The 19,987-nt window shown below is 29.0% G+C and overlaps 1 protein-coding gene across 4 annotated transcripts in view; it reads right to left on the bottom strand.

Annotated features, from left to right (window-relative positions):
- didum (dilute class unconventional myosin) overlaps window positions 1-19,987 on the bottom strand; it is a 130,564-nt gene that overhangs the window by 75,654 nt on the left and 34,923 nt on the right. For all 4 annotated transcript variants that reach the window (XM_043053814.3, XM_043053816.3, XM_043053815.3 and 1 more), the window contains 5 exons: window positions 19,319-19,450; window positions 13,567-13,700; window positions 13,412-13,493; window positions 9,991-10,131; window positions 3,642-3,848 (listed from right to left, as the gene is read on the bottom strand). In XM_043053814.3, the coding sequence (XP_042909748.1) occupies window positions 3,642-3,848; window positions 9,991-10,131; window positions 13,412-13,493; window positions 13,567-13,700; window positions 19,319-19,450 (696 nt within the window). The remainder of the gene's footprint in view (window positions 1-3,641; window positions 3,849-9,990; window positions 10,132-13,411; window positions 13,494-13,566; window positions 13,701-19,318; window positions 19,451-19,987) is intronic.

Here is a 19,987-nt window from a genome sequence, read left to right as displayed (position 1 = left end):
ATGCCAAATGCAGTATTCTTAGAAATTATTTCTACTTCCAGCAAAATATGTGAATAGTGCACAAAAAAAAAGGATCACCCAGTATAACTTATCTAATGATCGAATCTTCATGTTATAAAACTCAATCTTAATGGTTCGAGGTGACCTCAAATATGCTAATTATTAAATGCAGACGATATTTTAAGTCACAAAGTCAAACATACAAAATCGCACTTTCTCTGAATGAGCGTACCTTTTTTCAGACAAATTCGGATTTCTAACCGCCAAAGCAGCAATCTGGGGAATAGGGTCCCAATAGTTTGGTCAGGAGAGCGCTCTAAAGCTTGCACCCCTTAACGTTAATTTTACTTTTTGCGTATTTCACTATATCTCACTATATTGAGAACTTTTCAAGCGAATTGAAAAATGTTGGCACGCATTTACTAACATTTGTTTATTTAAAGATAATGCCATGCAAAAATTAACTTTTAGAAAATATTTATTATTTTTTATTATCTCATTTAATAATGGGCGAAAAAGTGTTGAATTGTAAGGTATAAAAATTTTTGCACCATTTGAAAGAATAAAATTTTACATGGCAAAATACAAAATTTAAGCAAAATCGATCGAATGGTCCCTCTCAAGAAATTGAATTTTAACTATGCGGCTTTTTTTTGGATGGGGGGGGGGGCAGAAATTTGAATCCGTCAAAAAAGATGTTTATTCAGTGAAAGTAAGTTTTTCTGTCTGATTCCTTTTCTTAAAATATAGTCTGCACTAATTAATTAGCCTATTTGAGGTCACTGCCTCGAGTCATTAAGATTGAGTCCTAGAACGTAAAGATCCCATTATTACATCAAAAGTTATTCAGAGTGGCTCTTTTTTCTCCCTGAACTTTCTAATTAATATTTAATAAGTAATAATTTTTATTTTCTTTTAGTAAATAAATTTAATAATTCATAAAATTAATTAAGAGAATACTATTTAATTAAAAACTATCTAATATAAATTTTTTTTAAATAAAATGTTATTAAAAATTTACCTAACATGTAAGACATTATGACATTTGCGAAAATTTAATTTTCTATTATTATAACTTTACAGTTTTGAGTAAAATCTTGTATCTATTTACAATTTAAAAACTCATTGAAAGTGCTTTTTTGCAATTTTAACAATGACAGGACCCTATTTGTACAAATTCACCAAAGTAGGTCCCTGGTTGAACGAACGTGACTGAACAGTAATTTTAGATTCACAAATTATGAGTAGTTTTTTCACAATTTTTCAAAAATTGGACTTTTCACACTTTTGAATGAATGTCTGGATAGACCCCTGACACTGATGCCAAAAGCGTGAAATTATTTTATTCCTATTTATGACTTTAATTAAGGCAAATAATCTAAACATAGGAAGTGAATCAAAATATATGTGAGATTAAAAATTTAATATATATATTTACATAGCATCATTTACATAAATTTCCTTTCCTACATATTTTAACTTTATACATGGTTTCAACAGGCTCCTTATTAAACACTAATAATTTTACTTTAACACTCCAACTAACTTTAACACTTTATCAGTAAAAGTGGACAGCTTCTCTCTCTGTTCAAACTATTATCATTAACTACTTTCTAAAGAGTAAATAAAAAAAATCAGCAAAAATAAGGTAAATCAATCAAATTAAGAGGATAGTTAATATCTTTTTTTTTTTTAAGCAATTTAAAGTTTCATTTATTGCGCATAAGTTACAAGCATATAAAACTCATAAATAAGGTTAAAAGTTTAAGAGAAAACATGAACAAAATATGTTGAACAAATTATGAAAAAAAAATTAAATTAAAACATTTTTTTAAAAAAAATTAAAAATTTTACTTAAAAAATAAAAAATAATTTTAAAAAGCCAGAAAAAAAAAGATATAATCTCATTATCAGCTAACACAATTATATCCGCAAGATGATTACTTTCTAATATTGTATTAATATAGAAAAAGCAAAATACATCAAAACAATAACGTGAGGATGATATGGCAAAAGTTTGTTTCCCTCAGAATAAATTTCCATATTTTGAAAGTTATTGCACAAAATCTTAAAACTTCTATTAAACAATGGAATGATAAATACCAAATCATCATCATTCCATTAAACAATTGATAATGGAAACACAAACTGACTTTTTCGATTCCCTTTAAATAGGACAACAACGTTACAATCCTTCCTTATTTTGTGACTCTCCTATGCAAAACTAACAGGAGATCATTATATTAGGAGTATTTAATCAAGTCAAATTGTTGCTACCTTGAAGATTTTTATTTACCGATTGTGTTGTAAGAAAAACTGATTTTCAGACTGGAAAAATTTTTCCAGTTAAGCCATACCTCTGAATTGATTTCTTTTTTATTGATGATTCACAGATAAGGAAAACATTATGGCTTGCAGAATTTAAAGAGAATAGAATAAAACGAAAAGAGTGATCTACCAATTAAAAAGAAAAAATTGGGGGAAAATGTGAAATTAAAAACCTTAGCCCTTAATGGGAGAAACACTAATAAATAATTATGGATTGCAAATTCCAAAAAAATAAATAATATTTTTGAAGAAGATACAGAATTTAAATTTTTTGCTGTATGTTCTGAAAGAAGAATGATAAGTATATAGTATAATAAAAATTATAATACAGTGAAGAATTACAAGAGCTATAAAGAGATACTTTACTAAAAACAACAGATCTAATAATAAGATTACTAAATTAGTAATTTTTGAATAAGTAACTTTTGTAATTAGTAATTCAATAATTTAATTAATAATCGTAATTTTTTAAAATTTAAATAAAAAGTATAAAAAAGATAAGCCTTATAATACTTTATAATAAACCTTATAATACAATCAAACATCCCCGTGGCAGAATTTTTTTGGGCTTTCTGCAACAAACCCCTCTGACACTAATATCTCTTTGCAAGATACTTTTAATAATAAGAAATATACATGTTACTAATTAAATTTAAAGTAACAAAAATGTTGCATTTACAAAAGGAAAAAAAAAACTATTTGGATAAAATAAAATTTTATATATTTTTTTAAAATGGATGTGCAATATTTTTTTTACTCTAATATCACGGACGATGTTCTCACATTTTGTGAGAGATTTTGTCACATTTCGTAAATCATCATTACATCAAAAAATAAGTAAATAAATAAATAATTAAAAATAAATAACAATAGAAAAATCATGAGCATTTCTATCCCTTCTGATGTGCGAAAAAGGCATATTTTGAATATAATTATGGGGAAAAAGAATCTTTCAAACATTTCCCCAGAAAAGAGATTTTTTACTTTGTTATTCTTTATTTTTCATTCTTCTCAAATAAGGATAGAAAAATCAAAAACATTTCTCAAAAACATGCAAAAAAGCATCTTTTAAGTATAATTTCAGAGAAGAAAAATTTCGAAAATTTCTGCAGAAAAGAAAACCGAAATTCTTTACTTTCTAAAGGAAAATTCTTTCTGCAAGAACTCGTAGAATTCTGCGACAACATCACCGCGATTCTGCCATGGGGTCAAACATTTTCATACTTATTTTTTGGCTGAAGTAAAATGCTTTTATTAAGGAACAAAAAAACTTTTCATTCAGCACAAAAGATATTAATGAGAATTATTTTTACTTGACTAGCTTTAAGTATGTTGATGTGTTCCTCCATGACAGTGTCTCTATTCTTTACTAAAAAACCTGAGACTTCATATTTCACTTTGTCTGCAAAATGATGGACAATAAAAGCTGTATTTGAGAGTCTGGGTTTTTCAAAATGCTTCCACTTCTTACACTGAGAAAACAGTTTCTGACACCAAGTCTCATCTGAACCTTTCGGCATCTTTAAAAAAACAAAAACTGATTTTGTAACAAAATGTGTCATTTAAAATATAAAACAAATAAAACGACAACATTTTTACAAACTTTTTTATCAGTTGGTTAACATGCACTAAATTATTTTGAAATTGAAAAGCACATTTAATTATCTAAATATGCATTTCCGTTTAGGCTAAGAGTAGAGTTGGGTTTGCATCAATACATCTGATATTTTGTACTTAGTACTTAAAACATCAAATGAATACCTCATAAAGTACATTTTGTATAAATTAAATTTTAAAACATTAAATTAAGTAAAACTCTAAGAATTTCTAAAAAACAAACAAATGAAAATTATCTGAGAGCTAACATCATGGCAGCATCAAAAATGTTAGTTTAATTTATTCATTGCAAATGAATCTAGTGATAATTTCTTTTTGAAACAATTACAAGTATAGTACAGTCGAACTCGTTTATAACGAGCTCGGGTTTAACGAGAACTCGGATTTACCGAGGGAAACGAGAATATTTGGTTGAATCAATGTTAAGTCTATGAAACAGAAGTCGCTTTTAACGAGCAAGACCCGGTTTTAGCCAGCAATATTTTTCTGTCTTGCAATCTTTTTTCACATCTTTATAGTCTCTCTGTCTTATCTTTCTTTCAAAATGATAAAAAATTCGCGCGAAATCAGAAAGAAAAAAAAACACGAACTGAAATTTAATTGCCCTTATCACTCTAAAGTTTTATCGGTTGACGAAAAAGTAAAAATTTTACGGAAGTAGGATGACGGTGTTAAAAATGTCGAAATCTGCAAATGGTAAGGATTGTCTTCATCTACTGTTTCCGCACTGCTAAAAAACAAAGGCAAGTTAATGGATGCAAACGACCAAAATAAAGCAGACTGTAAACGACTGAAGAAGTGTTCGAAAGAGGATTTGAACGAAGCGTTATTGAAATGGATGAAGGTGCAACGTAGAACTGATTTAGCTGTGAATGGACTTATTCTAAAAGTGCAAGCAGAAAAATTTGCTGAACAATTTGGAAATTCTGAGTTCGTTATTAAATTAAGAAAAGTATTTAATTAAATCAATTAATGTAATTAAAGTAAGTAAGAATTAATTAAATTTTAAATAAACTTAATCATTTGACCTCCCAAGCCCCCCCCCCTCTTCTGCTTGCACGCCTGCCTTAAGGACCCGTTTATTACGCGCACTCGGATTTAACGAGTACATGTTATGGTCCCTTTGTGCTCGTTATAAACGAGTTCGACTGTATCAAGTTTTGAGTAGCAATTATGAACGCTACAGGTACTTTTGAATTCATAAGTACAGTGGATTTGTGAATCGTTTTGAAACTGATAATGATACAATGGATTAGTTTATTTAAGAACAAGTTTCCCTTAGACTTCGTATAAACCTTTAGGTGGCTGCTCAATTGGTGGATCGAAATCGTTTCAAAATTTTTCTTCTTCTTCTTTATGTGTGTGTATATATATATATACGTACCTGCCAACACTGGAGAAATGAAAAAACGGAGATTTTATTAGCGACATTTTTTAGACTACGAGTAAAGTTTTGATACATCATGCATAATCATGTAAGTCAAAAAGAGAAATTCAAAATTGGAAATAACATAAGCACGTACATTTGGCGAAGTAAAAAATATGTATATGCATCGTAATCTAAAAAATATTTTTTAAACCATTACTTATAATTACTTAAACTATTCACACTCAACATACTGCAGTGCTGGCTATAGCGCACTATCTGTTGAGGAATAAGAGAAGTATTTTTACCATCAGTGGATATTTTATCACCACTTTTTTTTTCTTTTTAAATTTCACCAAATACGAAGAAACTTGAGAATATGCAGGTAAACAGGAGATAGTGGTAAAATACAGGAGTTTTCATTAAACAGTTGGAGACTTGGCAGTATATATAAATATATATATATATTATATCAATTTTGCACCACTGCGTAATGCTTTGCTACTTTATTGAATCTTGATCAGATCAGATTCATCTCCATCTGAGAAGCAGTCTGAAAAATCTATATCACTATCAAAACTAAAATAATTTTCAGAATCTGATAAATCAAATATATTTTGTCAATCGCTGAAAGTTTTCTAACTGCCGTTTCTGATTAGAAAAGGTGGAAAACAAAGTGAAGTTAGAGAGACTTTCGAACGCTGCAAAGTAGTGGAATGACTAAATTAAACGTCTAATACTACATATAATTTATTTCCCTAGTTAAACAACAGGGGTGATTGTGAGCCCAACTCAAAAGTAATGAAAATTTCTCGAGTAAAATCATTAATGACCCATTTCAATAAATTATATGTAGCACAATTGTAGTCGTTGAACAGCCAACCCAATTTTGGGTTTACGACTATTTATTTTCAATTTTGTAGCCTTGTCATTTTGAACCAATCCAGAAGACAAGGAAACTGATGGATCACTACCCCCAGAGGTCTTTATTTGTTATGGGAACATGGAGGACTTTGCGACTCGACAGATTTAACGTGCATCAGTCACCATTTACTACATACAGAATCTTCAGGTGGCGGGGATCAAACCACACAGCATAATTTAAATGAATAATTGTGTATAAGTTTACTTTTATCTCTAATCACATTTATTATTCTACCAAAAGATATATTTACAAATGAAAATCTAATTCCAATATTATACTATAAATTCTAATTCTTATATTATAGTATAAATTCTAATTCTAATAATTTTAAATAAAATATACAAGAATTTTTATATACAAATGTGATCGATGATTTCTTGAACTTTCTGGACCTTGGATTTCTGGAAAATTCCAGATTGCAATTAGAGAAAAATCCAGAAATCCCGATTTTTTCCAGAGCACAATCATCTTTGAAGTGGTGAAAAGGCGGGATGCGTTCTTCAATAAAGGAAGAAAAGCACATGCCCACAAAAATCACAGGATGAGTAAATTTTGCTACAATTGAGTTGACCACAGAAATCGCGGGATAAGCAGTCAGAGGGTTAATGCCTGTAGCGATTTTAATTTGTATCAATAGATATTTGGAGATCATTTTGATATCTAAAGCAATAACAGTCTTACAAATTTCTTTGATTACTTGGATTTTAACGCAGGGTTTGTTGATTTAAATCATGAATTAAATCAACTGATTTTTTATAAATATATATTGATTTAAAAAGTTAAAAAACAGAGTTTCAAATTATTGAAACTGTTATTATTTCTTTTCTTAGTTTCAAAATTTATTTTAAATAAATTGCTGTATTAGTTTTAAAGTTTATTATTGCTGCATTAATTAATTTTAGCTAACGAAATTGCTTTCTTCCTTGGTATGTGTTAAATTTCAACACATTTGAAATTACATTTTTGAAAATCTTTTGATTCTGGAGATTGAAATTACAGATTAAAGTAAATATTTAAGTACTTTTTTCTCATAATATGTTTAAAGTATCTTTGACATTATCAGATTTTCCATAAAAAAAATTTGCGAAAAAAATTTTCAATGAGTACATAAATTTTTAAAAATTTTATTTTTAGCTTAACTTATCTATTTTGATACAGGATTAAAAATGAATATTTTAATACAAAAATATATAGCTTAATTATTGATTGATTTTTTGATGAATGACTACATTTATAAACACAATCAGTTACATTTATTTTGTCATTTTAAAAATCAAGAGAAGAGAAAAAAAGAAATCACAATTTTAAATTAAAATTATGGTTTGGTAACTGAAACTTTGTTTTAATAGTTAAAGTATTCTTTAAATTCTTTATTTCATCTAGTCTTTAAATTTCAATCATGCATTAGTTTCAAAATGGTTGCTATGCATTCAAAGTTATGTATTATAATGAAAAATTGTTTTAGGTAGGTAGAGCTTTTAAAATATTCTTACAATATAGTTTTAATATTAATTTAATTTTGATTATACATTTATGAAGTTTTTTTAGTCATAAATCAAAGTTCTTACTGTGTATTTGAATAAAAAAAAATCTGACTTTTTAAATTTAAAAAAAAAATTCACGAATCCTGTTTTAACGACACATTTTTCAGTTCATTCTGTTTTATTTTACAAAACTTTTACAATATTAATTTTGATATGAACTGGTGAACTTTTCTTTGTATCAATATTAATCAGATATAAATGTTTAGAAAAAGTAAACTCATGTTTGTGAAAATTGCAACACCATGAAGGACTTACGCGAGCAGGGGTGATTGTGAGCCCAAGTCAAAATTCCGGAAAATTTCTTGAGTTGAAAAAAAAAAAACAAAAAAAAAAAAAAAAAAAAAAAAAACAGTTTAAATTGAAAAATTAGAACAAGTTTTTTTTCCCTTTTTCTCAATATTTCTTAGTTTACTCAAAATATATTTAAAATTTTACACATACCTATACCATTTACACATACCTATGATGACCTGGAGAAGTAATTAAAATTTACAAATATGTCTTTCTTTCTAGAGTTTATGATTATAACAACTATTTACTGATAAAAAATTAATATTAATCATGAATATAAGCTTATAAAGTATCTTTCTGGCTCTCCCTTACAAAAAATTAAATAAACTGTGTTTTTAAGCTCCACCATTGAAAATTTGATTTCCGGAAACTTCTGTGATCAATGATTTTTTTGAAACTTCTGGACCTTTGATCTCCGGAAACTTCCGGATCACTGATAGCAAAAATTCCGGAAATCCGGATTTTTTCCGGAACACAATCAGCCCTGCGCGAGTGAGCTGAAATTTTCAGGAAATGCAAAGTAGAGCATGATATGCAAATGATTAGAATATCAGACCCGTAGCGCATGCGTATGCTGAGCAGCGCCCTCTGAACGGCGGATGGATCCGAATAAATAGACGGCTGTAGCGAGGCGTGTATGGTTATCTGCTAGTGGTAAACGTTAGCTCAATTGTTATTTATGCCTCTTCGACGAAAGAGAGCAAGATTTCAACAACTTACGGAGTTTGAACAGGGGAGAATCATTGGCTTTCGTGAAGCTGGATTGTCTTATCGTGCTTTAGCCGCTCGCGTGCAGTGTAACAGCAGCACAGTGATGCGTGTTTGGAAGCAGTGGACGCACAAGTGTCGGACAACTCGGAAATTCGGGAGTGAACCCCGAATTGTCGCGTCAGCTCGCAATGATAGACACCTGGTCCGCATGGCGCTGACGAACCGTACGGCTCCCTCTTGTCAACTGGCAACACAGTGGTCAATAGTTACAGGTGTTTCATTGTGTGCTTCATCAATTCGTAGACGTCTGCTGCAGCGTGGACAGCACGCAAGGACTCCTTTATACACGATCCCCCTCACGCTAAACCATCAGCGCTTGCGGCTACAATGGGCCAATCTGCATAGGGACTGGTGTGCTGATTGACAGCGTGACGTGTTTTCTGACGCATCACACTTTAATTTGTGGTACCATGATGGCTGCATTCGTGTCAGACGCTATCCCGGTGAACGCCACCTACCAGGGTGCATTATCGAATGCCACAGTGGACGAACACCCGGAGTAATGGTCTGGGGTGCCATAGCATATCATAGACGTATCTAAAATTGCTAAGAATTGTGGGTAATATAAACAGCAACCGGTACATCAGTGAAATTCTACAGCCCCAAGTTGTTCCCTTCCTTCAAGCCTTGCCAGGCACTGTATTTCAACAGGACAATGCCCACCCTCATATTGCTAGGAGTGTTCAATCCTTCCTTGCATCGCAGCAGGTACAGCTACATCTCAAATATACATACATGAAAAATACTTTAAGAATTTCATTTAGTTTACAATTTAGCAGTATTTAATGTATACAGACTGTGCTAGTTAACATATCACATGAACTCGTGGACAACTTCTTTAAAATAACAATGTTAAAAACATACTATTTATGTTGTGTATCTTTTTTAATAAATAATCGTGATTTTTACATTAGATTTAACTCAACAATTGAAAATTATGTTGTCAATAATGGAATTTATAATTTTTCATCCTTCCTTCCTCGTATAAGGAAAATTTATAAGGATATTTTAAATTTTTTTTTCTCGTAAAAAATGCCTTTATATTTTGAAACATATTGCAGCAATAAATGTTTCTTTACACATTTATTTTGTTACGTTCTGTGAAATGCTACACTAGGGTAATAGAATAATAATGAAAAGTAAAATACTTTGCATTCTTCATCCAAAAGATCAAGAATTCCTAATTTACTCTCGATGAGGTCTATACAAGGTTGATTGTCATAAAAATCTATGAACTTCCATTCTATGGTCTCACGAACATACTCCTCTTGCTCTAGTTTGAACACATGCTAGAAACAAACAATAGTGGAATCTTGCATTAAAACGCTGATGTAATGGAAAAAAGAGATTTAGGCATGGAATGACACAAGCCATTAATAATAAATAAGCTAAAATATATTTTTAGAATACAATACCTCTAAAAATGCAGAGCACTTTTAAAAAATATCACCAACTAAGATAATTATACTTACTTATGAGTTAACTATGCATCATTATTGCATGCATGAAATTTAACATGAATAAAAATATGCATGAAATTTAACATGCATAAAAATATGCATGCATGAAATAAGACATCATAAAATAGATATTAATTCAAATTCATATCAAATAATATCAATACATAACATAATAATGTTAAATTTTAATAAATAAGATTAAAATGGATTTAAAGTTAAACATAAGAGTAAAAATTATAGCTGTCAAGATGAATCTCTAAAATTGATTTCATTTATAAAACATGAAAGAATTAGAAGAAAATACATAAAGTTATAGAATGAAGGCTAACTAATCATATGTTTATATTATGATGGTAAAACACAAATTAGTGGACAACCCTTTAATTAAATTGCAGACAATATCATTAAAAATTTATCTATTATAAAGTGAAAACGACAACATTAAACGTTAGTGCAGAAATTTTTCTTGCCTAGCCAAATTAGTTTTACTTTATTAAATTCTTTAGCTTGATATTGTGTACCAGGGGTCTGTCTAGGTTTCTCACAGAGTGTGAAAAACCTATTGCCACAGTGCCTATTTTGTGAAAATTTAGACATAATTTGTGAAAAATAAAAAATTACATTAAAAAATCATCACAAAAATAGGGATTTATCGTTCCTTACGGGATACAAAAATAAAATTTTAAGAAAAAGTATTTTGTGAAACAACCGTTTTTCGTAAAGTTGAATTTGTGAAGGTACCGCTAAACAGTAGTAAATTTGGCCTGTACAGACCCCTGTGTACTTAATCTGTTTCTCTTGGATTCTGTTTCTCTTAGAGCTCTTTCAATAAAGGAATATAAAATAGTCTTAACAAATGCTGTTTCAAGTCTACAAAGGTATGTAGTACAACCAATATTCAAAAGACACCAAGAGGCATGCGAGACCTGAATCAACCATAAATTAGTGAGGAAGAAAGTCTAGTTCAGTGGTTCCCAACCTTTTGTGGACCATACCTCTTGGGGTTGGCTGACACATATCGCCCCTTTCTCTTTTTGCTCAAAAAACCATTCATTGTTGCTTGTGAGCAAGCAAACACTGAAAATATGCTATGTTATTTGATTTTAATTTAAATTGTAATGCAAATAAGGAGGCATATTTATCCTGTCATTTTTATTAATTAAAAAAAATTGTGCATCTTTTTTTTTCAAAAAGAAATGATATTGAAAATGGAATAATCAAAACAAAAGTACATTTTTTTAAATTAATATTTTAATGTAATCAAGAAAAAGTTAAAACGTTAACAACTAAAATTTGAGGGGAAAAAAATGAAGAGGGAGAAAGTACATTTTTACCACTTCAATCACTGCCCTGTGCTTGGTGTATTTCAAGTAAAAGCTTGAATGTCAGATTTTATGCTCGTCAGATTTAAATGCGGGTCTCCTTTCAAGTAAATGTCCAACCTATCTCCTTGATTTGTGAGCAGTTGGAAGACAGAACTAAATCCTCTCTCCACTAAATAGGTTGATGGGAACGAGATGAGAAGCGGGGCTCAGTTTGTTTCCCCAATTGTGGATAAGTGTCCATAAGCTTTACCCAAGCTAACTCGTAACCGTATTTTTTAAAGACGACTTAAGCCTCACAGTCATACTTCAAATCTAAAATCTCAGTCTACAAAGAGAAAGTGAGCTTATCCACAACTTCAAAACAGAAAGGATCGAAAATCCAATCCGGATCAAATTTCATCTAATCCAATTTCTAATTTCATCAAATCTTTAAATCTTGATTCCATAACTGATCAAGGTGATCAGTAAAAATTAAGATTTTATTTTCGAGAATCTCGATATCTGCCATTGAACACTTTTTAAGATTTGGAAATTGCATTAGCTCTTTGCGACCAATGTTTGACTTGTAGATATCAAACTTGGCGATGAATGAAGATATGATTCCCTTAGCCTTGATAATGTTCATTTTATTTCCTTGAAGTTTTACTTGGATTTCATTCATTTTTTCGAAAATATCCGTGAGGTACGCAGTTTCCAACTACTCTCACTTAAAACAAGATCAGTGGTGTCTAAAAACTCAGTAACCGAATCCGAAATCATACTTAAAAAAAAATACAATAATAATATATTTATTAATTATATTGTAAAAAAAATATTTTAGACTGAAATTTAAAGGAATTTTGTTTATTTACATTCATGATATTAGAAAAAAAAAGACATTAAGAAAAAAGATTTGTATACATCTTTTTTAAAAAATTACAGTTGATTTAAAAAAATTAATCATTTTTTTAAAAAAATCAAGTGATTTAAATCGCAATTTTATTTGTGATTTAAATCAAGTGCTGCTATCACTGCTATTTGTTATAAATTTTAAGCTGAAACTTCAAAATTAATCTCTGGTTCTCTCACAAAGTCAATAAACATTTATAAAGATCTTTAATCAATAAATTAATTTGGATGGAAATTCACTCACACAAGTAAACTTATTAGCTGAAAATTCATTTTACAAAAAAAAAGTTCATTCTGGTCCAAAATAAACTACCAGCATCATTTTTTATGCTAATTCTTTATTTATAAACCTTTTAAATCATTTTTCCAATTTTGAATAAAATAAGATTAAAAGGAGAAATTAAATATCCTAAAATTTTGGTGAGCAATGTTACAATGAAGTAATTCACTATTTGAAGCAAATATGTTTGATTTTTTGCAAGAGTTGAGTGAGAAATTCAATCTAAAATTCTGAAAATTAACATAATTTAAGGCAAACGACGTCAAACAAGAATATAAACATTTGAAAACAAACTGGAAAGAAATTTAGCATGTTGAAGGAGACTTGACTTTCAAAAAGAAATGTGAAAAGGCATTTTATGTAAATGCAATGTTAAATGATTTTTATTTTTATAAGGCAAAATGTATTTTATTGACTTTAAAAAAAATTGGTTTTGGTTCAATGCAACAAAAGAAAGCTATATAGGAGCCTAGTATACCACTGAATCAAATTTCTTATTTTTTTATTAAAATAAATTGGAAATCATACTGAAAATTCAAACATTTGAAGTCAGAAAAAGGCATTAACGTGAGCTGAACTACTTCAAAATTACAAAATAGACTATTTTGTTGCTTACCATATTGAACTGCTGTTGTAGTTTTTCATTTGCATAATTAATACAGAACTGCTCAAAACTATTGATTTCAAAAGTTTCAAACCTAAAAAAATGACAAGAAAATATTAAAACACGAAAACAACACAAGCATTTAGAAATAAAAATGAAATAGTTACCCGTAAATATCTAAAACGCCAATAAACTTGTGAATCTTTTTATTAGACGCAAGGGACTTGTTGATCTGTTTCACAATCCATTCAAATAATTGTGAATAGATATGTTTGGCAAGGGCATCCCTCGCAAACAATGCCTACAATTAAATTTGAACTGTTACATTCAATGTACAAAAAAAATATATATTTATTTAAACGTATTGCAATCATGTACAATTATTATATGTGTTACATATTGCAATATATTATTTTAGGACAACCAAGCTTGAGAGTCAAAAATTATTTTACTATAGCAGAACATGTAAAGAAAATAAAGCATACACAAAAATAATAGTAACTACTTTAATGAAATACTTTCAACCATGGAAGGGATCCCTTTAAGACAGCCAACAAAGCTTTTATTCATCAAAAAAAGTTCACCAACAAATTTAAATTTTTTAAAAAAATTTTCTGTTATGCATTTAGCAGTTTACACTTTAGTTGAATTTGAGAAAAGTTTTATTTCATTTGCATCCCAAAGTTTAACCACCTCAATTTACCAAAAATAAAAAGTTAGAATATGTCTGGAAAAAAAAAATATTTAAATATGCTTAAAAAAAATCGACTCATTCTCAATTTTAAACTTCAAATTTGAAATAAAATGAACTTTTTTGAGCACAGAGGAGAAATAGATAATGTTGAGGGATTGTTGAATAAAGTTCCTACAGAACAGTGTTTCTCAAACTTATGATTTCTGTGTACCTTTCCTAAATTTTTCGTATTGCTGTGTACCCCTCAAATCAGGTTTCAAATTTCTCTGATTTTTCCAGTAAAAATCTTAAAATTTTCCAGGTCAGTGAGTTTTTTTTATTCCCTTATAAAGTGTAGGTGGTACAAGAAAAGTGAAAATATTATAAAGTATTTTATTCAAAATGCTTTCTCTAATATATCATATTGAATAGATGTGTAGAAAATATGTTTAGCTTATTGAATATATTGCTTTTAATGAATAAAAAATGTTTTAATGTGTTAAATAGTTTATGCACAAAATCTACCAAATAGTAAATACAGAGTGACCCAAAAAAACCTTGGATAAGTATCATTTTATACATATTTTCATTAAGCAAAGGAAAATAATTCCAAGCAATTATACATTAATAAATTTTTATATTTATTTACATTTTAATATGAAGTTATTTTATACTGCATTTTTTCCAAACAGTGCTCTTTATAAAATTCATTGATATATTTTTCTTTAAACCAATATCTAAAATCAATGTTCAAATAATGTTGTTTGTTTTGAATTAGCACTATTATTTTAAGAGCTATTCAGTATTCGTGAATGCAAAATTGTCAAATTTTTTTTTGTACATTCTATAGAAAAAACTAGATAAAATTATTTAAATTATATCCTTTTTTTCTTATTTAAAATTAGAATATTTAAAGAATTTCAATCTAACTACACGGCTTCTTAGTTTAGATTAGTTAATTGTGTTTTACAAATAGGCAATTATATGGTGTCAGACGTAAAAAAAAGGAACATAAATTTCCTAAAAACATTATCTTATAAACATAAAATATCATAACCTATCAACAATTTGTTTTATAAAAACTGATTATAATAAGTGCAAATTAAATGGATTAAATTATTGGAGTTGGTTGTAAATCACATGAAAGCAAAAAATGATTACTCATTTACAAATTGTCTAAACTATGTGAATTTGTTTGTAATTGAAATGTAAACTTGACTGAATTCTGAAGCTGACATTTGATTAAAAAATTATAGGCAGTTCCCAACTTGCAAAACATGATATATAATTAATTTGAAATTTGGTATGTGTTCTAAGGGGGCTGGTTGTTAAACAAATTATACTAGGTTAAGGTGGGGATATGCATTATTGTAAATTAATCTAAAAGAATATTTAAATTTTTTCCATTCATATTTCACTTCCTTTTATGAAGACAAAGTAAAATAAGAGATGGAAATAAAAACAAATATAAAGAAAAGAAAAGCAAGGGTAAATATTATTATATTATCACATAAAAAAAACATTATTATATTAAAATCTTGCTTTAAACAAAAAATATAATTGAATTATGTTATATCCTAGTGGCACAGTACAATTATATAAATATATAATTAATGTATTAATTTATAAATATATAGTTATAATACTTGGTGTCGCACATAAAATACCAAAAAATTATCTTAATTCTTTTTTTAAAAATCAGAATACGAAATGTTTCTAAACATTTGTGCAAGATAACCTGTTTTGTTACAGTTTACTTTAATTATTATTTTTCCCGTTTCTATTATTAGTGTGAATTTTTTTTTTAAGTACTTTGCTAGAGTTTCTCTTACCACGGTAAAAAAATTCAAATGATCTAACCCTTCATTAACAGCCTATAACTTATCGAAAACTGATATTTATAAGTCATTATTTCTAACACTTTTTACTTTGGAAATAAAACCTTGTTTACTTAATATTAAGTGTAAAATTTTGGTCATCTGGTTGCCCAATTTAAAACCTGTACTTGTACAGTAAAAAAAAAAAAAAAAGCATTTTATTTTCTTCCTAATAAACACATGTAAATATTTTTTCTACATATATATTAAGTTTGTACAGCATTTAACATGTTTCCCATAGATTCCTTGTCTCTGCCAGCTTTCACAGTAAAAGGAGAAATAGTTTCGAAAATATCATCTCTGAAATGTAAGCAATATTTACTAACTTTCAACATTGTGATTAATACAAAATTCAAATCATTAATCAAATACAGTAGAGAACCAATTATCTGGGATGCTCGGGGCCATCGCTATCGCAGATGTCTGAATTTCCCGGTTTTTTGGATCGACCAAAAAGTGTCGTTAATCGATGTTTTATCGAACCCGAATTACAAGGAAAAAGTGTAATGCATAAAGTAAGAGAAAAAGGAAAGGTACTCCTAACTTTAAAAAGAAAAAAAAAAAATGGTAGAAAAATAATATTTAAAAGAATAAAAAAAATTGCAAGTTTAGACAAGAAAAACTAGTTTAACAAATACAAAATTCTCGTATTTATTTTCTAAAAATAATTAAAATTCCTAAATTAACTAATATAAACAAAACCAATGGTTAAATAACGCAATATATTTCATACCTAATTATACGGGGGAAACGATAAAATAAAAGGAAAACTTATTAATCTAAATAAAAACACTTGAAAATTATCGAACCGAAACGATAGTTAAAAAAGGCACTAGCATAAATAATAAAACCCGGAACAAGGCAAGATCAACGGAATTTTAAAAAAAAAACCTAATGATAAAATTTATGAATAAAAAGAATTAATTTATTGAGTGCGAAATTTATCGTGAAAAGAAAAAAAAATCAAACGTAGTGGAATCAGAAAAACGAAACTGCAATCTGCTTCATAAAATAATCCTATGTTTGAGGAGAAAAGTTTAAATTAATAAACAATTCTCCTTTTTTTTTTGTTGATAAAAACACAATATTTAATTACAACAGATGTGATTCCACATCAATAAAAACTTGCAAATGATACCGCACTTCCAAAGAATGAGAATTTATTCAGTAGAAAAAGATTTTATTTTTATTAATCGATGTCAAATAGATAAATATATTTTTCTCTTTTATCTTCTGCTTACTGATATGCATTTTCCCCACCCCCCTCGTAAATTAAACAGAAAACGAAATCAGCATGCCACACCCTTGAGCTTGACTGAGGGCCTAAAGAAGAAAATAAAACATTCCTCCCTTCCATGCCTTCAAGGTCACGGAGGAAATGACGTTTCTCTGGGTATACGGGGAAAAAAATTCTCCCCTTCCTTACATTTTCTTCTACTCAACTTCAAGGATGAAGTCAATTTCCACTTTTTTTCATAATCGTTCTAGTTTAAAATGGAGGGAAAACCGATCAAAATTTTTCCCGGTTTTCTGGTTTCCCGGTTATCTGGATACAGGAAAAATGGTTCTCTACTGTATTAACCAACAAAACGTAAAATTAATTGTCAACATCTAAAAATCATATCCAAAGAGGTCAAGGGTTTCTCCATTCATTTAGCAACCACGGGAGAGTTTCATATGGCATTCTAGTTTAGCAGGGTGATAATGGAGAGAATTTTAATAAAAACAAAGTATTGTTAAGTTGATAATATTTAAATTGTTTGACGATAAATTTCCGTCTAAATAAAGCTATTAAATATGTTTTTTAAAATATGTTTATTTTTATTTTTTGGTACAAAGTTTGCAGTAAAAAATTCTTAAATTTTGGTACAAAATTCTTTGTTAGGAATAAAAATTATGCTTTATAAAAATAATCAAAATAAGTAGAATTTATTACAAACCTTTACTATAAAAAAATTGCACAAAAGTTAAAAATCACAACTGGCTGTTGACACCACTAATTATTAACTCTGCAAAAAATAGCCAATAGAAAAATACGTAATCGTAAAATTTTATGGCTAGCTTTGATTTTAAATAAAAAAATTTGAAATTTTTCGTTTGTTGCAAGATGTTTCGCATAAGAATACATAGCCCCGTTAAACTCTTACCGTACCCCTGGGGGTACGCACTTTGGGAAACACTGCTATAGAAAATTGAATGCTTAGTCAGACAGAAGTTCTCCCTTAAACATCACAATCTTTTTTCTTTTTTGCATTCCTGTTGCAACGCCTGTTGTGGACCAAGCGAGTCATGATTGTGTTAATGTAGTCAGCATTGTGCACAAACCGCCTTTACTTCCCAGGCAAGCATCTATCTGAAGGCTCCAAGCCACTACTAGGGTACCTTCATAGTAACAGTTGAGTGCCTTAATCATTACAACATGCTTAAGATTAATTACTTGAACCAAAAGAATTCTCCTACAGATTGCACTATATTCTAGAATTAGGTAGTTGATTACAACCCTCTTACCCAGTGGCAGAATTTTTTCCAGCTATCAGAGACAAAGCTCTCTAGCCCTAGTATTTTTGTGCCAGATACTTTTAATAACAAACGTATATGTCACTAATTTTAAGTAACAAAAGCGATGTGCTTACGAAATATTTATATATATATATAATTTTTTTTACATTGAACATATATTTATGTTTTATTCTAATATTATGGGTGATAATCTCGCATTTTGTTGGGGGGGGGGGCACAAGTTATTTCCTTCTTCGCATTTTATAAATAATCATCCAAATTAAAAGAAATAATGAAAAATCATGAAATCCGTAGTAGTAATTGCTGGAAAAGAAAAAAAAAATAGACGACGAAATCACGCAAATCGGACTCCTCGAATGCGTATTTTGGTTCGAGATTAGATTATCGTAATAAATAATATCGTATAAAAAATATGGGACTTAAAAACTATGGAGCAAACAATTGTCAAAAATTTGATAGAATTATTGCCTTAAAAAGTAAATAGTCAGATGCATGATTCGAATTTTCCATATTGTTTGAAATATATTGGCTAATTTAAAATTAATATTAATAACTGCCGAAAGTACAATTGAAACACTACATCGATTTACGATACGATCAGCGTAAATTGAGAGCATCAAAAGGTGATTATCTAAATGCATGATTTAAATATGATGTGTCAATTTCTGTTGAAAAGAAAAGTAATTTTCTTAAAAAACTTTTCTAAAGAAAAATCTTTCTGCAAGCGCTCTGTATTGTTCTGCAACAATGTCGTCATGATTCTGCCACCAGGAGGCCCTCTTAGTTTAATAGATAAAAACTCCTGAATGAGCTGAATTGATATGGGCAAATGCATAGCATTATAATTACCTGTGAGTGAGGTAGAGGCATTGTTATAACTTCTCTCATGCTTTGTATTTTTCTGTTGCATAACCAAGTGTTCATTTGATCACAATCAATGCCCAGAAGATCACACATACTGACTAGGTGGGGATCACTATCCTACAAACACACACACATTCATGAGACATTACAGAATTATTAATTCATTAAGTAATATATGAAATTTTTACATTATGTAGAAGAATTTTCGGTTGACTAACATTCTAGTTTAACTAGACCTAAGCAATTTTTGTGTATCAAAAATTATATCCAGTACTCCAAGAAAAAGAAATTTTAAAACTTTTGAAATAAAAGCTGGCAAAATTTCTTCTTCAGCAAAGAGATAAGAAGAGTCAGAGCGATTTTTGTTATGACTGAAAATTTTTTATAAAATGTTCTCATTTTTAGTCTACTGAACAAAATAGGTTTTTTTTAAAAAAAAAAATAGTACAGTAAAACCCCGGTTATCCGAGTCTCGGCTTTAACCGAGCTATCAAGTATATCTACGATATTTTTTTGTTTTTGCTTCTACATTTTCTATTTTTTTAAACTACCGAAAAAAATTCTGAACTTGATCTCACAAACACTCAGGAAAACAAAATCCATCAGCACTACTTCGCTTACTTTGCAATGTATCACGTACCGCTCCACCCCTCC

This window comes from Parasteatoda tepidariorum, chromosome 4 (assembly GCF_982258835.1).
Source record: "Parasteatoda tepidariorum strain Cologne lab strain chromosome 4, Ptep-v5.0, whole genome shotgun sequence".
Lineage (NCBI taxonomy): Eukaryota > Metazoa > Arthropoda > Arachnida > Araneae > Theridiidae > Parasteatoda > Parasteatoda tepidariorum.
The sequence above is the reverse complement of the archived record's forward strand: the minus strand, read 5'-3'. Positions and strand labels throughout refer to the sequence as shown.